Source organism: Lycorma delicatula, chromosome 9, assembly GCF_047948215.1.
Source record: "Lycorma delicatula isolate Av1 chromosome 9, ASM4794821v1, whole genome shotgun sequence".
NCBI classification, from domain to species: Eukaryota; Metazoa; Arthropoda; class Insecta; order Hemiptera; family Fulgoridae; genus Lycorma; species Lycorma delicatula.
In genome coordinates, this window is record NC_134463.1 from 71879193 (window position 1) to 71898540 (window position 19348).

General features: G+C 32.0%; 1 protein-coding gene across 2 annotated transcripts in view; it reads left to right on the forward strand.

The window, feature by feature from the left end:
- PGAP1 (GPI inositol-deacylase) overlaps positions 1–19348 on the forward strand; it is a 92251-nt gene that overhangs the window by 252 nt on the left and 72651 nt on the right. For both annotated transcript variants that reach the window (XM_075375244.1, XM_075375245.1), the window contains exon 2: positions 3607–3760. In XM_075375244.1, the coding sequence (XP_075231359.1) occupies positions 3607–3760 (154 nt within the window). The remainder of the gene's footprint in view (positions 1–3606; positions 3761–19348) is intronic.

Consider the following 19348-nt stretch of genomic DNA (forward strand, 5'->3'; position numbering starts at 1 on the left):
TTAATATGAAGATTGCTTTTTATTTAGTTCTCCACTTAAAAGAAAAATTTCGTGAAAATTGCTATTAAGCTTATATTGGAATCACCGGGCGATCATATTTAATGTTTTTTGGCTTTGGCATTCAGGATATCGACCGAAATAATCCGTTGCATCATTATTTCTGATTTTGTATTTTTTATTTATTAGAACTAGTTAACTACTAGTAATGAGTTTAAATAGATTTTGTTAATTATGTTACAAAACTGATAATGCCTTGTTTTCCCTTAAAACAACGTAAATATCTTGAATGAAATACCTTAGTATTATAAAAATGATTGACAAATTTAATCAAACTGGAAAAATAATTCCTTACTCTTTCATTTTCAGCCTCTTGTATTTGTATAGAGAGCTGTTATTAAAAAAAAAAATCAGTTGAGTTTTAAAGCTTGATAAATAATTACCGTAATTTGTTAATATATAACACTGAATTTGAAAAATGGATAAGAAATACTGGTAACAAGAGGAAGCAACCACTGTTCTTATATTATTAGTACTTAAATTATTAATACTGTTCTTATGCCAATAGTATTTTTCTAGAGAGAAAAAAATTCTTAGCCAAATTTAATAAATGGTTAATTACTGCTGCTGAACTAAAAATCTCTTGATAATATGCAAAATATCCCAAGTGAAAACACAAAATGTGATCAAAAACAATCTTGTTTTTTATTAGTATAAATAATAACATTGTAGAGGCAGATAAAGCTACAGCATTATTGAAAAAAATATTGAAACACATTAAACAGGATACTGATAAATTGTTGTTTTTTTTTTTGGTTTGGTTTTGATTAGTATTATTTAAAAATTTATCAACAGATTAATATTTTTTGTAAAATAAAAACTTCATTGAATTTTAAATAAATTTGTGGGAAGATTTTTAAAATGGGTAAGAAATTTATTAAAAATGACAACTAGTGTAATAAGTCCCTGTCTTGTAAGCCAAATTATTACTTTTAGTTATACTCTACACAAAGTATGGGTGAAAATCAATTGTGAATAATTGAGGGTCTAATGTTATCTTAATTGCAGTGATTTGTATAAAACTAATGATAATTAATTATTTAATAAATTTATTACTTTTGTAAGATGTAGATTTAAAGCCATAAAAATTCTTAATGTAAATCTGACAGTCCTTGTCAGTTACTGATTTTGTTAAAGAGAAAAAATTGTGTTGAAATTTTACGTATTTGTTTCATGTTTAACTCATTTCCAAAATTGATTGAACTAAACAGTTTGAATGTTTTCCCTTAATGGTATCATATTAAGAGTACGAGGAGTAGCATCCCCCAAGCACAAATCGGTTGCAGTTTTCTCTAACAATATTGGGTGATCAACTTAAAACCAAATCATTACTGATTAATTATAGTTACTACATGTAACATTGGTAAATTATGTTTGGGACTTGCCTCCAGTTTTGATAGAATTTGGAATATACCTTATTTAGGACTTAAGTAATTCGTTACAATTGAAATTATTTGTCAGAAAGCCCTTTCACCTGAGTTATGTCCCATGTAAGTTACACAGTATCCTTACCAAACATTTTCTAATTCAGCACAGTAAAAGTATAATATACATTGTTTTCAGACTAAATAATATTTTTCCAGTGAAATTAAGTTAAGAACAAGATAAGATTCACTTAAAACAAAATTAAGTTCTGTTAACCTTAATGTGTGGGTTTTGGTAAATGTGCAGTATACATTATTTATGGAGTAAATAACTTGGTATAAGTGAAATTTAATTGAATTTAGTTAGGTTAGATGGATCTTTTGCATTTCACTGGAACATTGTATTTAGACAATTCTAGGGAATGTGGAGGCCAGTGCCTTCTGCTGAGAGTTGGTTCTGTAAAAGCCTCATGAATTGGCTCTGTAAAAGCCTCGTACCAATGAATTGTTTGATGTGTGATACTTCGCTTTCTCTTGTTGGAAGAAGCCATACTCTTTCTTTTTCACAATCTGTTAACTGAGTATAGGTTTCTTAAAAGTTTGTGTGGTGTACTTCTGTACTGACATTCCAGCTAAAAAATATTGGCTTCATTATGCCCCGATACCAGGAGCAGCAGACCAAAATGCTGGATTTTCTCATTGTAAATTGGACATTCAAACATCTGGTGAGGATTTTGTCATCCAGTAGCTGCTGTTGTGCAAATTAACTCACCCAGATAAATGAAATCATGCCCTGTCTGACTTGAAATACAGCAATCAGGTCTGTCTGTCCGTGGACAATGTTTTTGATAAGCCAACTGCAAAAATTATGATGTTTTGGTTGTCTTTTAAATTGTTGCACAGAAGTTTTATGATATGATTTTAAATTTAAATCATGAAGAATCTTAATTGTGAGATCTGTATTTTACATGACTTTGCTATCATAATTTAAGTATAAATTTTTTTGGACTGGCAGAAATTCTTTGAATTTCTGGTAGTCTTTGTTACGGTTATGGCTATGGTCTTTGGAATCCTTATGAATGGTTGGCTGTTTTATTTTGCTTTTGAAACCGACCCCATTGTACGTAATTTTGTAACCAAGTCATCTAGCCTACGCCTTGTTGGGTTACTAGCATTTGGAAGTTTTTCCACGAGTATTAATTAGAAGATAAGTTCTGGTTGCTTAACACTTATCCTTCTCTTATCTATAAAGTCCTACAAACTTACTAGTATGTCAATGAAATCAGTTTTTAATGGTATAAATTTTACAAATTAAATTATTGGCGTACTTGTAAATTGGAGTACTTTGAAGAATTTAGCACTAAAGAAGAGATGAGGAATGTTGGTTTAGTACTAGTCTGATTGGTAGTTGTAAAAAGTCTTGTTTAACTTATGATGAAGGTATAACTTGTAATTTATAGTATGATACTTTATTTACTATCAAATGTTATACTCTTTTAACTTATTCACAGGGTAATACTGAGCAATTACTTGATCATCATTAAATTTCTCCTACTGACACATGATTATCCTGACAACATAATAAAAAGTGAGGATTAACATAAATCCTGTAAAATAAACCATAAACTAACCTTAATAGTTTAACAAGACTCATAGTCGGCCATTGAAGATGACTGATGGTGCTCTTCATAAGATGATTCTGCATCATACACATTGCTAATAGATCATGTGGAGTAGTCTCTCTTCTCTCTTTATTTCCATTTAAATATAAATTTGGGCAAGTTTCTTAAGAGATGGTGTTTAGTATTGCCATACCTTGGTTCTTTTCTTCTAGCCTCTCCACAAAACTCTAATCTTAACCATAACCACGACCTCTGTTTACAGAATTGATTAGCATTTGAACAGGTTACCAAACTCACAAAACTGATTGTTAATAGATTAGATTAGATTATGTGTTGCAGGATTTGAGCTTGCATGGGTCACGCTTTGTCCAAACCTGCTCTCTGACATATAGATTATTGTTTTCTTGATCCTAAACATATTTAATATGGTATATTAAAGTATGAGAAAAATTGAAGTTGATCAAGTAATTGCTCAGAATTACCATTTACAGAACTATATTTGAATAATTTGTTACATTTTATTTTAACATACACATTTTTAGTTTTGTTAACTTTTCTTTCAGAGAATATCATTACCACCTAATGTAACATTCAGATATAAACGATATGGTTTGTTTGCGTATAGTGAAGGACATTTTACAGAAAAAACTAGAGAAATGAAATTTAGTGGCATACCTGTGCTATTTATACCTGGAAATAGCGGGTCCTTAAAACAAGGTAAAAACTTTATACTCTAATAACAATGTGCTTTTTTTTTTCTAAACTAATATTACACTAACAGTAGTTCTTAGTAGTTTCTTCTCGTTCAATCTGTTTTTTTCTTACATATTTCATTTGTAATCTTCTTGGTCTTTCATTATATCTGCATATTTTATTTATGAGTTAATTCTTAATGTAATTCAATCTGGCATGTTGTTAATTTATATACACTCTACGACAATATTTTTCAAGAAGAGAATTTGATTCATATAGGCAAGATATATATTTTCACCTTTTCGTGGCTCCATCAGGATATTAAGAGACTAACAACTAAATGTTTATAATAATATGATTTATTACTTTAAAAATATAAAAAATAAAACAAATATGTAATAATAATACAGTAATAATAATAATAAATATAAATATATAACAACAAACAATAATAATAATAATGGAAGTAACAACTACAAAATGATAATAATTATCAATTAATTACGTACAAAATAGAATTTCAAATAAGGACTTAAGGTAGTTAAATCATAAAAAGCAGAATTCAGTTCAGGTACAATGGACCTTAAGTGACCTGAACAACAATGGACCTTAAATGGACCTATTAGCCTACTAAAACAGATCCCTTCTGTATTCCTTTCATAGTTATGTTCGCATACTTTCTTTTTAACTGTGTTAGATGTTTTTCTGTATGTGGTGCGTATTTGTGTGTATGGTATAGTGGGGAATTCTCCCTCTGTTGTTCAAGTGTGTTGCTCGCTCAGTTGGGTTGGTGAAGTGGACATGATGTCGGTCGATTATGTTTTATCACAAGTTTTCTGTTAGTGTACCGGTATTCAATTATGATCAGTGTAAATCTAATACAATAAAGATGTCATAATTTTTAGTTGCATTCAAACTGTATCATTTTATTATACAGTCCAATTAACCTTTTTATAACCAGCATCCATTGGTCACTTGGGCCAGATATTTTTTTACCGAAGTAGATGTGCAAATTGTTATTTTTTATTTGTGAAATGCAAACAAAACAGTGTAAATTTGGGACATTGTAATAGTTTACTATTAATTTTTCAAAGCTGCGTTTAGTATATTCTGTTATCTTTTCTAAAGCGTCCAAGTTATAATAATTAAGTCATATAAATTTATGGACAGTTTTTATTGTTGTTGAAACAAATTGCATTGTTATTCTCGTATATGTGTGCACACAACATGATACTGTTACATTCCAGTTGGAGATAAGTTCATCGGAGTTATTTTATCGCTGTGTAAATAAGATAAGTAAAACATGTTATTTTGTAATCTGTTACCAAACATTCCTGTATTGAATCATAATCTTTATGAAAAGTCCAGCAAGATGGCGACGCGCTTGAATGGTGCTCAATTGACTTGCACCAATTCTCCACATTGTCCCGTACTTGGAGTCGGTAGTATTGTTGTCGCACCTTGACCAATGTTTTATTGACTCCTAAGTGACCTCTGCATGTTCTGCCATGAATTTCTTACAGAACTTCCTTCACTTTACCATTTGGAGAAACAAGTTGTAGGATGGACCGTTTTCCATCCGCGGACTGCCATTCCTGGTAGAGGATCCCATCCTTCTTTTCTAGGGACTGAAGTAAAGTTATTGGTGCCCAATAACTCTTGTACACCAGACTTCGATCGCTAAACTCCTGCCATTTTCGTCTCTCCCCAGCCTCCTCTTGAGTTAAAATTGAACCGATATCTGCATCTGCCAATTGAGTTTCTCTCATCTCGTCCCTCTGCCAGCCCGTCGCTGCTTTTGTAGTAGTAATTCGACGTAGATCCGCAGCTCCAATTTGTTGCTCTACTATGCAGAAATTACTACAGCGGAGTTTATAGGGTCGTCTGGACAAAGCGTTTGCATTTGAATGCGTCCTGCCTAGCCGATGTTCTGTCTTGAAATCATATTCTTGCAGGCGCTCTACCCAGCGTGCCGTCTCCTTCAAGATGTTTAAAATTGAGTAGCTGCGTGATCGGAAATGATCTGTGCGGTAGTAGCCGATATTATGCAGCCCATATTAACTTCTGTAAGTGCTCATCCATTCGTCCTTTTTTCTTCGGCGATTTCTCTTCCATTCTAGTGTTCTACAGATTATACTTCTGTTCTAGTGGTCTAGTAACTTTACTACAATAAGGAGTTCTCGACGTGTCACGCAGTAGTTTCTCTTCAGTTTGATAGAGTTACTAAAATAACCGATTACTCGTTCTTCATCCTGAATTTTCGAGAGTACCCCGCCGATTCCAACGTTGCACGCGTCTGTATCAACGCGACGAATCTATCATCCCATATAACCGAGGAGCTGAACATAAATTCTTCTTCAAGAGTACATCTTTATTTGTTGTTTTGTCTCAGGATTGTCAGTGGCTTAGGAGTATCAGAAAAACCCTTTATAAAACGACGATAATATGAGCATACTCCAAGAAAACTTCTCGCTTTGTGTTTGTTCTTCGGCGGCGACAATCGCCGCAGTTCGTGACGTCTTGGTCATCACCACCTTCTCGCTCTGTACGGTCTTGTCTGGTCTTGCAATGGTATTTTCGCTGAACGTGATTTGCTTCCCGGGCTTCATTGCTACTTCTTCACTACCCAGTTTCAGGAGATGTCGCCTGACGTCTATAGTTGCGTCGCAAGCTCGCAGGATGTCCAGACCAAGGATGAACTTCATAATTTCTGTGACGAATATCCACGCTTGAAGACAGCAGCGGTCAAGCTGCAACTCGACGCGAGCCTCACTGATAACTGGTAGTGTATCTCCAGAAGTAGCACTGATGACATAAGGCCGATTTAGCTTCTTCTTTTCACATCGACATAGTAAGCTGGTCAGTAGACCAGACAATGTCTGGTCTAATGACGGATATCAATGCTCCCATGTCTACTGCTATTTGATATGGTCAATCTCCTTCTACACTGTTGATGATTAAGCTGTCAGATACTCTTAGCATCGAGATATTCAATGAAATTTGGGGAGGTGAGGGCGATGATTTTACTAGTATCCACTGATTAGTGCTTCTTAGTTGCTTTGCAGACTTCTTGAAGTTGAATTTCAAATGGCCTGGTTCACTGCAGTTCCAGCAGACTGGTTGATACTTATTCTTTGATGCTACAGCAGGCATTCTTTGGTCTCCTGTTGTAATCGTTCTGGGAATTGATGCTTTCACGAAAGTCTTGATGTCGCCCCCCAAATCTTCATTGCAGTCGACTCCCATTTGTCAAAGGCAAGAAGTATGATAAGACAGCATGCCAGCTGCCTCCAGTTGCAGAGCCTGAGTAAGGGTGTCGTTGACTGACTTTGCAGACCCGAGAAGAAGATGCTTCTTGATCTTGGCATCCTATAGCTTATCAACAAAGGTGTGTGCAGCCTCCTCCTGGATGTATTGTAGTGACAGCCCGACTAATGGCCATTGAGCTGTTTGATAACGAAGGAGAATCTCTTAACTGTTGAATTGTGAGAGTTATCGTCTGCACTCTTACATTTTCCCATAAATTCCTACTTTGGTCCAGTAACCCTTCTCATCAAACAACCACTTGTTAGAAGTGTGCCACTGACAATATTACAAAGAATGATTGCTAAATGGACCTGTTAGCTTATTAAAATGGATCCCTTCTAGATTCCTTTCATTGTTATGTTCACATGTTCTTCTAAAGTGGAAGAAATTCATTACTCAAGTCTAGTTACATTATCACATAACAATATAAAATTAGTTATACAAAATAAAAACATTTTTAATTAATAAATTAAAAAACTTACCGAATTTTTATATAATACTGAATACAGTAAATTTTTGTCTTCAATCTATGGATATTTTTTCAAATAACTAATGTAGGCGCCATTCATTTTGCAACATAGAAAGTGTTGTATTAGTAAGTGATTTTGCCTCAAATGTCTATATTTACAGTTTCATTTGTGTATTTCATCGTGAAGATGATCTAGGTATTTAGGAAGAGCTCGAGTAAAAACTTATCTTTAATACTGGCCACATATAAAAAGGTCCATAGATGTAATCTTCACACAGTTTAATCGAATTATTATTTTGGCCATGTTATGGTTTTACCATACCAGTCCAAGCAGTAATGTTATGGCTGATGTTAGGGTTATTCACCCTGTGGAATGTGGAAGAATGTTATTTTTACGTAAAATAAATGTTTTGTTCTTCTCATAATTGTTTCATAAGATGTTTTTTAAGAATATCCAAGTCACTAATCCCAATTATAGTTGATTTAACAAAAGACTTCTGCTATCACATGTGCATCATTTGTATCCCACATATCATTTATGAATTTATGTCATCATACAGATGGAAAGTAGCTTTTGTCACCAAATACAGTTTTTGTGAAGGAATTTTTCTGTCACTTTTAAATTAATGTTTTTCTCTGTTTTTTACTCATAGTTTGGATTAATTAATTATATTCTATATAACATAAATTTTAGATTTTTCTTCCAAATCTTTCATACTATTTAGGAGTTTAGCCTACCTTAGGAGTTTTCAGATTTAAGGTAGCCCAAATTTAGTTGATTTTTTAAGACTGAACCAAAGTTCAGTTCATTTTTTATTTTATCTGCAACTGGAGGTTTACTATGACCTAGTATCCAGTTTAGGATATGGCCAGCTTTAGAAATGTGATAATAGTATGTAATAATGTCATTCTTTGAATTGGTTATTGGTATAAGTAATTTCAAGTTTTGTCTAAATGCTGGTGATGGAATCATGAAACTACAAAAAATACTGATTATGCACTTAACTTAAATTTGTTTCCAAGTTTGTTAGACATTAACTGACTAGGCGACCATATCACTTAAGAATAGTTACTGTAATATGTATCCAGTATACCCATAGAAGTAAATATTAATATATTAAAAAAAAATTAGTACAAAATCATGAAGATCCCGTATTTATTGAAAATATCATTGTTATTATAAGGAATATATACAAACAAAATTATTTTAGTTTTGATAACAAATAATACACCCAGGAAACTACACTACTGATGGTTTTTCTTTGTTATCAATATTGTCTGAAGTATATTTACAGGAATTTGAAGATAGAACAGTTTATGGGATAACATATACAAATGATATTTTAATGTGGACTAGATGCATTGATTATATTTTTGTAGTCTATAATCTGGTGATAAGTGATTAACATTTAATAATCTTGAATAAGTTAAACTCATATTGTAATGATTTGAAATTGATAACAGTAGAAAAATAAACTATTTGGATGTTAGTTTAGTAAAAATAATCAATGTACAACTTCAGTATATAGGAAACCCACATCTAACAAAACAACTATACATAGAACTTCAAATCACCCATGGTCACATAAGATTAGTATTTATACAAATATGGTAAATAGAGCAATTAATTATATGAAACATAATGTAAATAAAAATGAATTAAAGAATTAAATATTATAAAACAAATTGCTATATATAATTGGCTATGATAGTAGATTGGGTAGATAATATTTTTAATAAACAAATGTTAAAAATTAAAAGTAACACAAATTTAGTACCAATAAATAACACACAAAAAATTGACAATGTGTGTTTAAAATATATTTATACTGATAAAATAGTCATTACAAAGGTCTATGATAATAATAATTTTAAACGTGCATATCAGATGAATAACCGCTTAATAAAACTCCTAATTAGTATTAAATGTAATAATACTTTTGATGTATACAGTTTGAGTGGTATTTATAAAATTGAATGTAATGATTGTGACATATTTATATTGGTAAGACCACTAGATCTTTTAAAACTAGATTCATGGAACATTTTAGAAGTTATAAAAAGAGTAAACTGGGTTTTTGAATGTGTCAGATCATTTGATTAAAAATAAGCACACAATATCAGATACTCAGCAAACTTAAAAATATTAGAAATTAAAAAAAGCAATATAGGTAGGAATAATAAGTGTTTTGACATTTTAGAAAAGTATTATATGTATAAACATAAGAATACATTTAATATGATCAACCTTCAGACAGAGTATGAAGATGACGGTATTACAAAGGCTGCAGTTGATAGCGCCACTATCTGTTTTGATAATAATGTTGAGTAACTGATCTTCCAATCTGGTTCTAGTAAAGTAAATTCAGTGAAACGGCTAGCATATAATTTTACTTAACATAAGTTTTTGATTTTTCTTAATAAGTTTTAATTTTTTTATTTTTATCATTATTTTAATTTATTTGTTTTTATTGACATCATGTTCACATATGTAATAATTTTTACATTTTAATTTTTTAACTTAATTTTAATTAATTAATCTTTATCATTTAATCAGCTTGCTGATTGTGAAATATGTTCTGTGATTCGATTTTTGACTGAAACCAAATGAATGTCATCAGCGGACATTCGTGAGGTTTACAGGCCTAATTCAGTGAGTGACAGCAAAGGGTGTAAATGGATATGACTGTTCAAGGATGGGTGGGACAACGTCCATGATGAACTGCATCGGTCCAACCATCTGTAATCACAGACAATTTAGTCCGTGAAGTTGATGCAAAAATTCAAGAATACCAAGCAATTTATTATGTCCTCTTTGTCACTGATATTCCCACAAGTTTTAGTGCTATACAAAGTTGTTTCTGAAATCTTGCAGTTCAAAAAACTGTACTTGTGTGGGTTCTCAGTCTGCATTCTGAAGAACATAAAAAAAGAAGGATAGTTCTTCAACATTTTTGACCTGATACAGTGAGGAATGAGATGAACTTTTGGACCACATTGTCATTGGGGATGAGACTGGGTTTTTCACATCACTCCAGCATCAAAGTGACAGTAAGTGGAATGGCAACACACATCTCCAGTCAAGGTGAAAAACCAAACAGACAATGTTAACTTGTTAGATTATGACAACTATGTTTTGCTGTAGACATGGTGTCCTGTTAGTCGATTTTATCCCCAAAGTGACAACAATAAACTCAGCTGCATACCTTGAGATCCTGATGAAGTTTTGATGTACCATGCAGAATAAGCGACATGACCTACTGTCATCTGGAGTTTTGTTGCTGAATGACAACACACGACCTCATTCTGCTGCTCAAACTCTAGAGTTAATCGTACCTTTTGGATGGGAGCAAATGGACCACCCACTGTACAGCCTGAACCTTGCGCTGAATGATTACCACCAGTTGCTCTACCTGAAGGAATTTCTTGGTGGTCAGAGGTTTGACACTGATGAAGAAATGAAAACAACAGTTGAAGGTGGTTACAGGTGGTTGATTTTTATGATGTTGGCACAAACAGTTTAGTAAAATACTAAGATAAATATTTTAACAAACAAGGTAACTGTGTAGAAAAGTAGCATAAATGGTTAACAGTAAAATAAAATAGAGTTTTTGACAATATCTTTCTAGTTTTGTTTGTGTTAAAAAACTGACCATACTTAATGAATAGCCCTAGTATGCATAACATTAAACCGATCGGGTTTGTCTAGTGGTTAACGCGTCTTCCCAAATCAGCTGATTTGGAAGTCGAGAGTTACAGCGTTCAAGTCCTAGTAAAGCTAGATATTTTTACATGGATTTGAATACTAGATCGTGGATACCGGTGTTCTTTGGTGGTTGGGTTTCAATTACCACACATCTCAGGAATGGTCGAACTGAGAATGTACAAGACTACACTTCATTTACACTCATACATGTCATCCTCATTCATCCTCTGAAGAATTATCTAAACGGTAGTTACCGGAGGCTAAACAGGAAAAAGAAAAGTATGCATAACACTAAACAAATGTTTCATTAATTTTAACAATTGTACAACTAATATTCTCTATTAAATACCCATTGTAATTTTGTCTTTAATAATGTGAAATGAGGTACAAAGATGTGGAAATTCTGGGTCATTTTCATGTGAAATTTAGAGTTTATTATCTATTTTCATTAATCCCCATTTTAAATTAATATCATTTCACATGTGATGTAAATTAATCTTTTTTAATTATTACTCAGATTTTCTTCAATTAATAAAAACAAACATCCCTGTGCTTTTAGTTTTTAGGAATAACCATTCTTAACTGAAATAATATTAATTCAAAAAAATGGCCAATAACTGGAAAGTTGTTGGTCCAAAATGCAGAATTTAGTGAGGTCAGTGAGAGGAGTTATTCAGTTGAGATGTGGAAAATTGTTATATAAAAAATACTTATTTTTCCTTTAGTAGAAGAATGGGAAATTAACAACCATTCTCAATTTTTTACTGTTGTAAAGTGTTGACACAATTAAGCATCAAATTTATCAGCATACATATTATGTAACTAAGTTTAGTTAATGCCATATGCCATGCCATTAATCTTTTAAAAATTACCTTTTTTCATGAATTTTTCTTTACAAGAGTAAGCCTCTTTTGGGATTTTGATATATCAATTTATGGTATGCTTCATTTATTAAAACATCTAATATTATATATATAATTAAAATGATATGTAATTAAAGATATATATATATATATATATATATATATATATATATATATATCTTTTTAATTACCTTGATATTACTATTTCAATCTTTCCTTTCATTGGGAAAAGTTAAATAGGTTATTAATACAAACAATGATTAGTGTTTTATTTAAACAGTTTTATATTAATGTTAAACAAGAAAAAGCCGTTAAACTACCCAAACACACTTATAAACAGAACATAAAATGACAGTAAACAAATGATGCAAGTTGTAAATTAACCCCCTTAAAAGCAGGAAAAAACAATCCAAGATGGGTATAAAAATTTATCGCAGAGTAAAGATCAGCTTAAAATAATTGTTCTTAAAGGAGTAGAAGTAAAGAACAAGAACAAACTTATAATAAAGATGCAGCAGTGTTTAATTACATAAAATTAAAGTAATCCACATTGATGAGTAAAACTTTGGTCCTGTCCAAATTAAAAAAAAATACAGCACTGAATTTGCACTACAGTTTTGATCAGTGTCTAAAGACTTCAAAAAATTTGAATAAATTTTCAATTGTGGCTACATCTTCATCAGGAAAATTGACAATTTCTGTTACATCACAGTCTAGTATAATGTGATTGACTGTACCTGGTAATTCCTAAGGAGCATACTGAACCGTCTCTAGATGGCTTAAAAAATGTGTGGATTTTACGTGGTGTGATTCAATTAAAACTGATCAAGAAAACTCTCATAGAACTATCGTGCACTAATGATTTCTACTTTAATATATTTTTAACATGTCACAGTGTATTGTTGACAATGGCTGTTGTGCTCTCTGCCAGATTGTCTTCACTTTATGTTTTTCCAAGCTGTAGAAGCAGGATGGATTATTACTTACCTGGTAAGTTTGGCAAAATCTACCCTTTCCCTTGGTCTGTTCATTTTTTGCTATATGATTAGCAATCCAGTAGATCTTTATAAATATATTACAGTTACATAAATGTATGCGTGCATTTCTGATGTTGGATGGGAAGTAAATATATTCATTTGTGCTTGAATTGAGCTTATACAATCACAGTGTGCAAGAACATGATATATCCATGACATGTTATATTCGTAACAGTAGCAGTTAGCTGGTCTTTTTTAAGGCATATTGAATATGTAAATTCTCGACTGACAGACTACAAACATATATCCGTTGTGTTTAAATATATTTAGACTCATTAAATTTAAGTTGTATGAGTTCTTCTGGCAAAGAAGTTGGCTAAATGTTTGTTGAACTAGTTTGTTTAATAAGTATAAAGGAATAAGAAGCGACTAGTGTGTATTTTCTTTATGCAAGTTAACGCAAGGCTACAGCTTAATGGTGATTAATGGCATACATTGTTGAGATCAACTTGAGAAAACATGTGCTGAGACTAAGTTGTCATAGTCATTTGAGGAAGTTGAAATTGCATCTTTATATGACCCATAAACTATTTATTAGATTAGCTCCTGTCTAAACTGTTTTGTCATAGGTACCATAGAAATAATGCACACTTAATTTCATCTGTGTTGACCTTAAATCTGGATTTCCAGGATTTTGTTTACAAATTTTCTCTAGTAACATATTATTAACTGATGTCTGTGCACTAGATTAGAGGAATTTCTTGGAATTTATTGCTTCAGGCAGCTTGGGCTGTAATTTTTAACAGTTATTTGTTTTGCATATTTATCTTAAAAGATACTTTGTACTTTGGAGTACAAACGTCCAGTAAATGTAAAATTGATATAAATCAGTAATTATTACCTAATATTAATTTATTTTGCATGGTTTAATAATACTTTTTTAAAAGTTTAGTCATGTGTACTTGAAAAATTACTGTATACTACAACATTGCAACAGATTTATATTTAATCTTGCTCCTTAAATTTTTATAACTTGAAATAACATTTTCCTATTTGCCAGATGTTTAATTTTTATTGTTATATCACTTATATAATTCTCAAATTTGCTTTTAAAACATTTATTATTATTGTAATGAAGTGCTATCATATAATACTTAGTATTCTGGACATCTTTGCATTTCTCAGATTTTTACCTAATCATAGTATTTTTGTTCGTTTTTATTGTTTGTTGACAGCATTTTAAAATGAAACTAACACAATACTAACCAGTATATGTTAACAGAGGAGCTTGTTTATTGATGATTTCTAGCTTAATAATGGTTATTGTTGTTTATTATTGTAAATTTTCTTTTTCAGTGTTACTTGTGAACTCTATAGCATATAACGAGCAAATTTGCTTTATTTTTTTTTCTGGAATACATTTGAAAACTTTTCTTTAATTCATGAATTTTTTTATCTTGTTCTATGAAATGCGTTTTTGTCGCTAGTAATTTCTAAAACCATCTTTTTAAACAGTCTGTAAGAAACTCATTGATATAATACTTTCTGATAATATTTTTTTTCAATTTCTTCAATTTTATAGTGATTTTTGGCTAGATTAGATTCGTATGGTAAGTGCTCTTTTACACTGAGATAAAATTCTTACTCCTAATGGCATTAATTCTAATAGAAAACTATTAGAAGAATTTTGTTGCCCATTTTCCATGAGTTGCTTTTTAACCATTTTAGATTTTTGTTGTTTAAAAATAACTTGTGTGGGAGAAATGTATTGTAGTTGCTCATAACTTGTAAATGAAACAAATATGGTGTAAAAGTGTAATTTAGTAGGTTCAAAAAATTTCATTTATTTTTTCATGTCACCACTACAAGGGTTGTCTGAAAAGTTTTGAGGCTAATGTAGAAAGACATATTTTTTCTATCAAATATAGTTTTATTTTTCAACAAAGTCTCCTTTCAAGTTCATACACTTTTTTCAATGATGCCCTAACCTCTTTAATACTTCTAAGTAGTTGCTGGCATCTTTCTCCAAAAATAGGTATTTACATATGTGATAACTTCCTTGCCCAATGAAAATCTCTTTCCTCCAAGCGAAACTTTAAGGTTAGGAAATAAGATAAAGTCGCTTGGGGCCAATCGCTTGGTGATATTACAGTGAGTGGTCAAACAATACAAAGTGCAATTCGTGAATTTTAGCCATGGCGACCGTCGAAGTGTGAGCAGGTGCATTGTCCTGGTGGAAAAGTACTTTCCTTCTTCAAATGTGGTTGTTTTTTGCAATTTCTGCTTTCAGATTTTCTGCATTATGCTTGATGCGTAATACTGTCTCGATATTGCTTTACATTTTTGAAGATAATCGATAAACAAAATTCCTTTACTCTCCCAAAAAAAAACAAGTCACCATCACCTTCCTGGATGATGGAACAGTCTTTGTCTTTTTTGGAGCAGGTTCACCCTTTGCAGTCCACTATTTTGACTGATGTTGTTCTCAGTAGTGCAATGGTGGATCCATGTTTCATCTACTGTTTTGAAATGATGCAAAAAATCTGACTTGTTTTGCTTAAACTGCCCCAGTAGGACCTTAGAAATGTTCATTCAAATGTGTTTTTAGTACTGAGTGAGCAAACGCGGCACCCAGTACATATAGCATATCTTATTATCATTGGATAGCTTATGCATTTGCAATTCTTCAGTTAATATATGACAAACATGTTCTTTCGATGTGCCCATAGCCTCTGCTATCTTTCTAACTTTAATTTGTCAGTTGTCCAGTACCATTTGGTTAACTTTTTTGATGATATCAGTGGTAGTTGCAGTTTTTGGCCTTCCGAACACTCATCATCAACCACTGGTATGACCATGTTTAAATTCAGCTGCCTGTCTTTTCACAGTGGCAAATGATGGGACAGAGTCCCCATAAACAGCATTCAGCTTGGTCTTAATTTGAGTAGGCATATTGCCTTTTAAATGCAAGTATTTAATTACAGCATGATATTAAATTTTTTCCATTTTTGCAAAGACACTCACAATGACTTACTCAAATGATTATAAAAAACTGAGGCGTCCAAAATGCCCGAAATTTTAGTGAGTACGTTAGTGAATACATTCCCTAACTTTTGTTGATGAGTGCTGTCATCTTCATGTTGAGGCTCAAAACTTTTCAGACAACCCCTGAACAGTTACACATTTCTCTCCAAAGTGAACCAGTTTTCTCATACTTCAATAAAGTATACTGGTTTTTCCTTGATCTACGACCTCACTACTCTTTCAGTTCATCATCTGTGGTTTTTTGATATCTCTCTTTAATTGCGAAAAAAGGGTAAATTGCAGGGCACCAAATCTGATGAATAATGATGTAGAATAGGTTTCAGCTTAACAGAACTTTGGTGATTACACCTGATGTGTGTAGCCAGTCATTATTATATTACAGGATTATTTGCTAACATGGATTGTTGGAGGCAGCTCATTTGTTTCCTAAGTGTTTTAACTTCTCTATGCGTTGCCCAGAATTTTCAGATGACCCTGCTAACAGGTAGTCAAATCATTTACTCGTGTTTGGAATCTGAGAACACTGTCAAGAGAATTTTTTTTACAGAGAGTTTTATTTTGAATTTTTTGGTTGTGATGAAATACAGTTCTGGTACTCCACGCTCAGGCATTTTTCTTCCAAATTGTAATGATGGACCCATATTTTGTTTCAAGTTACAATATTCAAAAGGAATCATCTCCCTTGTTACTATGATGTTGATGTTGTGTTGACATAACAGGTATACTTGACTCCATAAAAACGGTGAATGACAAAAAATAAGAGAGCACGGTCAGCAAGTTTTGAAATGTTAGTAGTAGAGAAATGAAACTACAAGGTGACAGAAACTGTTGCTTTAGTGCAACATTTTATTCTCTTAATAAGTTCCAGTGCGCAATATATTTCAGCCACCTCTCGTATTTATTTTTTCATCATATTTTCAATATTATTATTACTATAATATTAGTTTTATTGTTTTTATTCTCATCAGCCACTTAACTTGATGAATTTTTCTGTTCCTTTCTGTACTGCATTAATTTTTTAGTTGTAACATATTTGTTACATCATGCATCGTTGTTTGCTTTATGTATTCTGATTTTTCTTCCCTATAACCTTTAATTTAAACAGTTCTTTCTACCACCAAGTTAACTAACCTTGGATACCTTAATATATGTTATATTCTAGTATAAATTTCATACTAAAATTTTCTTCTACTATTCATGCCACTTCTTCCTTGTACTAAACTTAATCTATTTCTTATACTGTCAATCTGTTATTTATGTAATTTTATTGTCTAAATTGAAATATTTTCCACTTTTGGTTAATGTGGTAACCTATCATAATTTATAATCCTTCATTATCTTGATTTCTGTTACATTCCCATATCACTTATCTTCAAGTTAAAAACATTTCCTAATCAATTTATTCCATTTAATATTTCTCATTTTAATGAACATATTTACTTCCTTTACAAAGTACAAAGTAGAATGTAAAGTCTATTGTTCAAAGTAGAACGTTGAAATTTTGGATTTAGGACTGTTGTAACATTAGTTGTGCACCTCCACTTTTGGTTGCATTTGATTGGACCAAAAGTGTCCAAAAAAAGCCCAAAATCCAAATTTTTTGGATTTTGGACATTTTCTTAACTGCAGTAATAAGCCCTCATTGAGAGCTTTTCAGCGATAGATCATAAGTGGTGCTTATTTTCATTGGTTCCAGAGTTATAACCCAATAAAATTTTAAATAATGAAATATTTGATAAGGGGAAAGCACATCAGTGAAATCTGACTTCATTTGCTTTTTTTAACTTTTTTTTTTTTTTTTAATTTAAATATATTGCTTCATTAATAGTTATTAACCTGTGATTGTAAAAAAAATGTTTACAATAAATAATATTCAATAATAATAATAATAAAGAAAAAATATGTAATAAAATAATATAAATATATAAAAAATGCATATGTGATGTAATAGACGTACAAGGAATTTATGTGGTGCCCACATCAGATTTTTAAGTTTTGCTAAACTCGGCAAATCGTAATACATAAAATTTTATATGTCTTAGAACTTTTCAAATTTATTTCAGTTACTTTTTTAGTTACATTTTTAGTTTTTTACTTTTTTAGTTCATAATTTTAATTACATAATAAATGCATATGTGTGTGTGTTTTTTTTACGAGGGTAAATCAAATTTAAACTGTAATTATGCTATTTTATGCAACAAGCAGTTCTAAGCTGGATGGCAGAGTGGAGAGTTAATGTTCGGTGTATTTAAGACGGGGGACCAGTTTGATTAGCTCTGTCATATCATCAGTACAGCCATGATAGAGCAAGAAGTTCCATCGTCTGTTGCACAATGTGTAAATGCACAATGTAAAGTTTTTAACTAATAAAGGTGTTTAAACGGTGGAAATTTTAACTTGTTTAAAGGTACAGTTTGGGGATGCTACACTGTCCCAGAACCGAATGTATATGTGGGCCAGACAATTTAAGGGTGGACGAGAAAGTGTAAAATATGAAAGTTATGATTGATGCCCAAGGTAAAGTATCACAGCTGACAACATTCACGTTGTTTGACAGCTTATCAAAGGTGATTGCCGATTTACTGTTGAAGAAATCACGTTAGAAGTGGGTATCAGCTTTGGGAGTGCTCAATCCACTATCACTGGTTGGTCATCTTGGCTGTAGAAAAATTCGTGCTCGATGGCTTCCGAGGTTGTTAACTGAAAATCAAAAACAGGTCAAGTTGGAGATCTGTGGAAGACTTCTGAAACAATTTCAGCAAGAAGGGGATGATTTTTTTAAGGTGTATTATCACATGTGATGAGACATGAGTTCATCATTATACTCCAGAGTCAAAAATGGCGAGTAAGGAGTGGTGAAGAATGGATGAGGGCTACCCAGCGAAGGCCAAAACCCGTCTGTCAGCCAGAAAAGTTCTTGCAACAATGTTTTTTTGATTCAAGGGTAGTTTTACTCATTGATTTTCTCCACAATCAACGAATGGTGAATGTGGATTATTATTGCCAGCTGCTACAGTCTGCAAAAGACAGGGTATGCCCATAAGAGATGTCATCCTTCCCCATGATAATGCCAGGCAGCACTATGAATTTGACAAGATATGAATCGAAAAAAATACACTGGAAAACCCTTTACCACCCTCCCGACAGTCCAGATATGTCTCCCTGTGACTTTTATTTGCGCCCTTGAAAGAATCGCTTGGAGGGGAACAATTCGAAAGCAATGAAGACGTTGCGCATGTGCGCAAT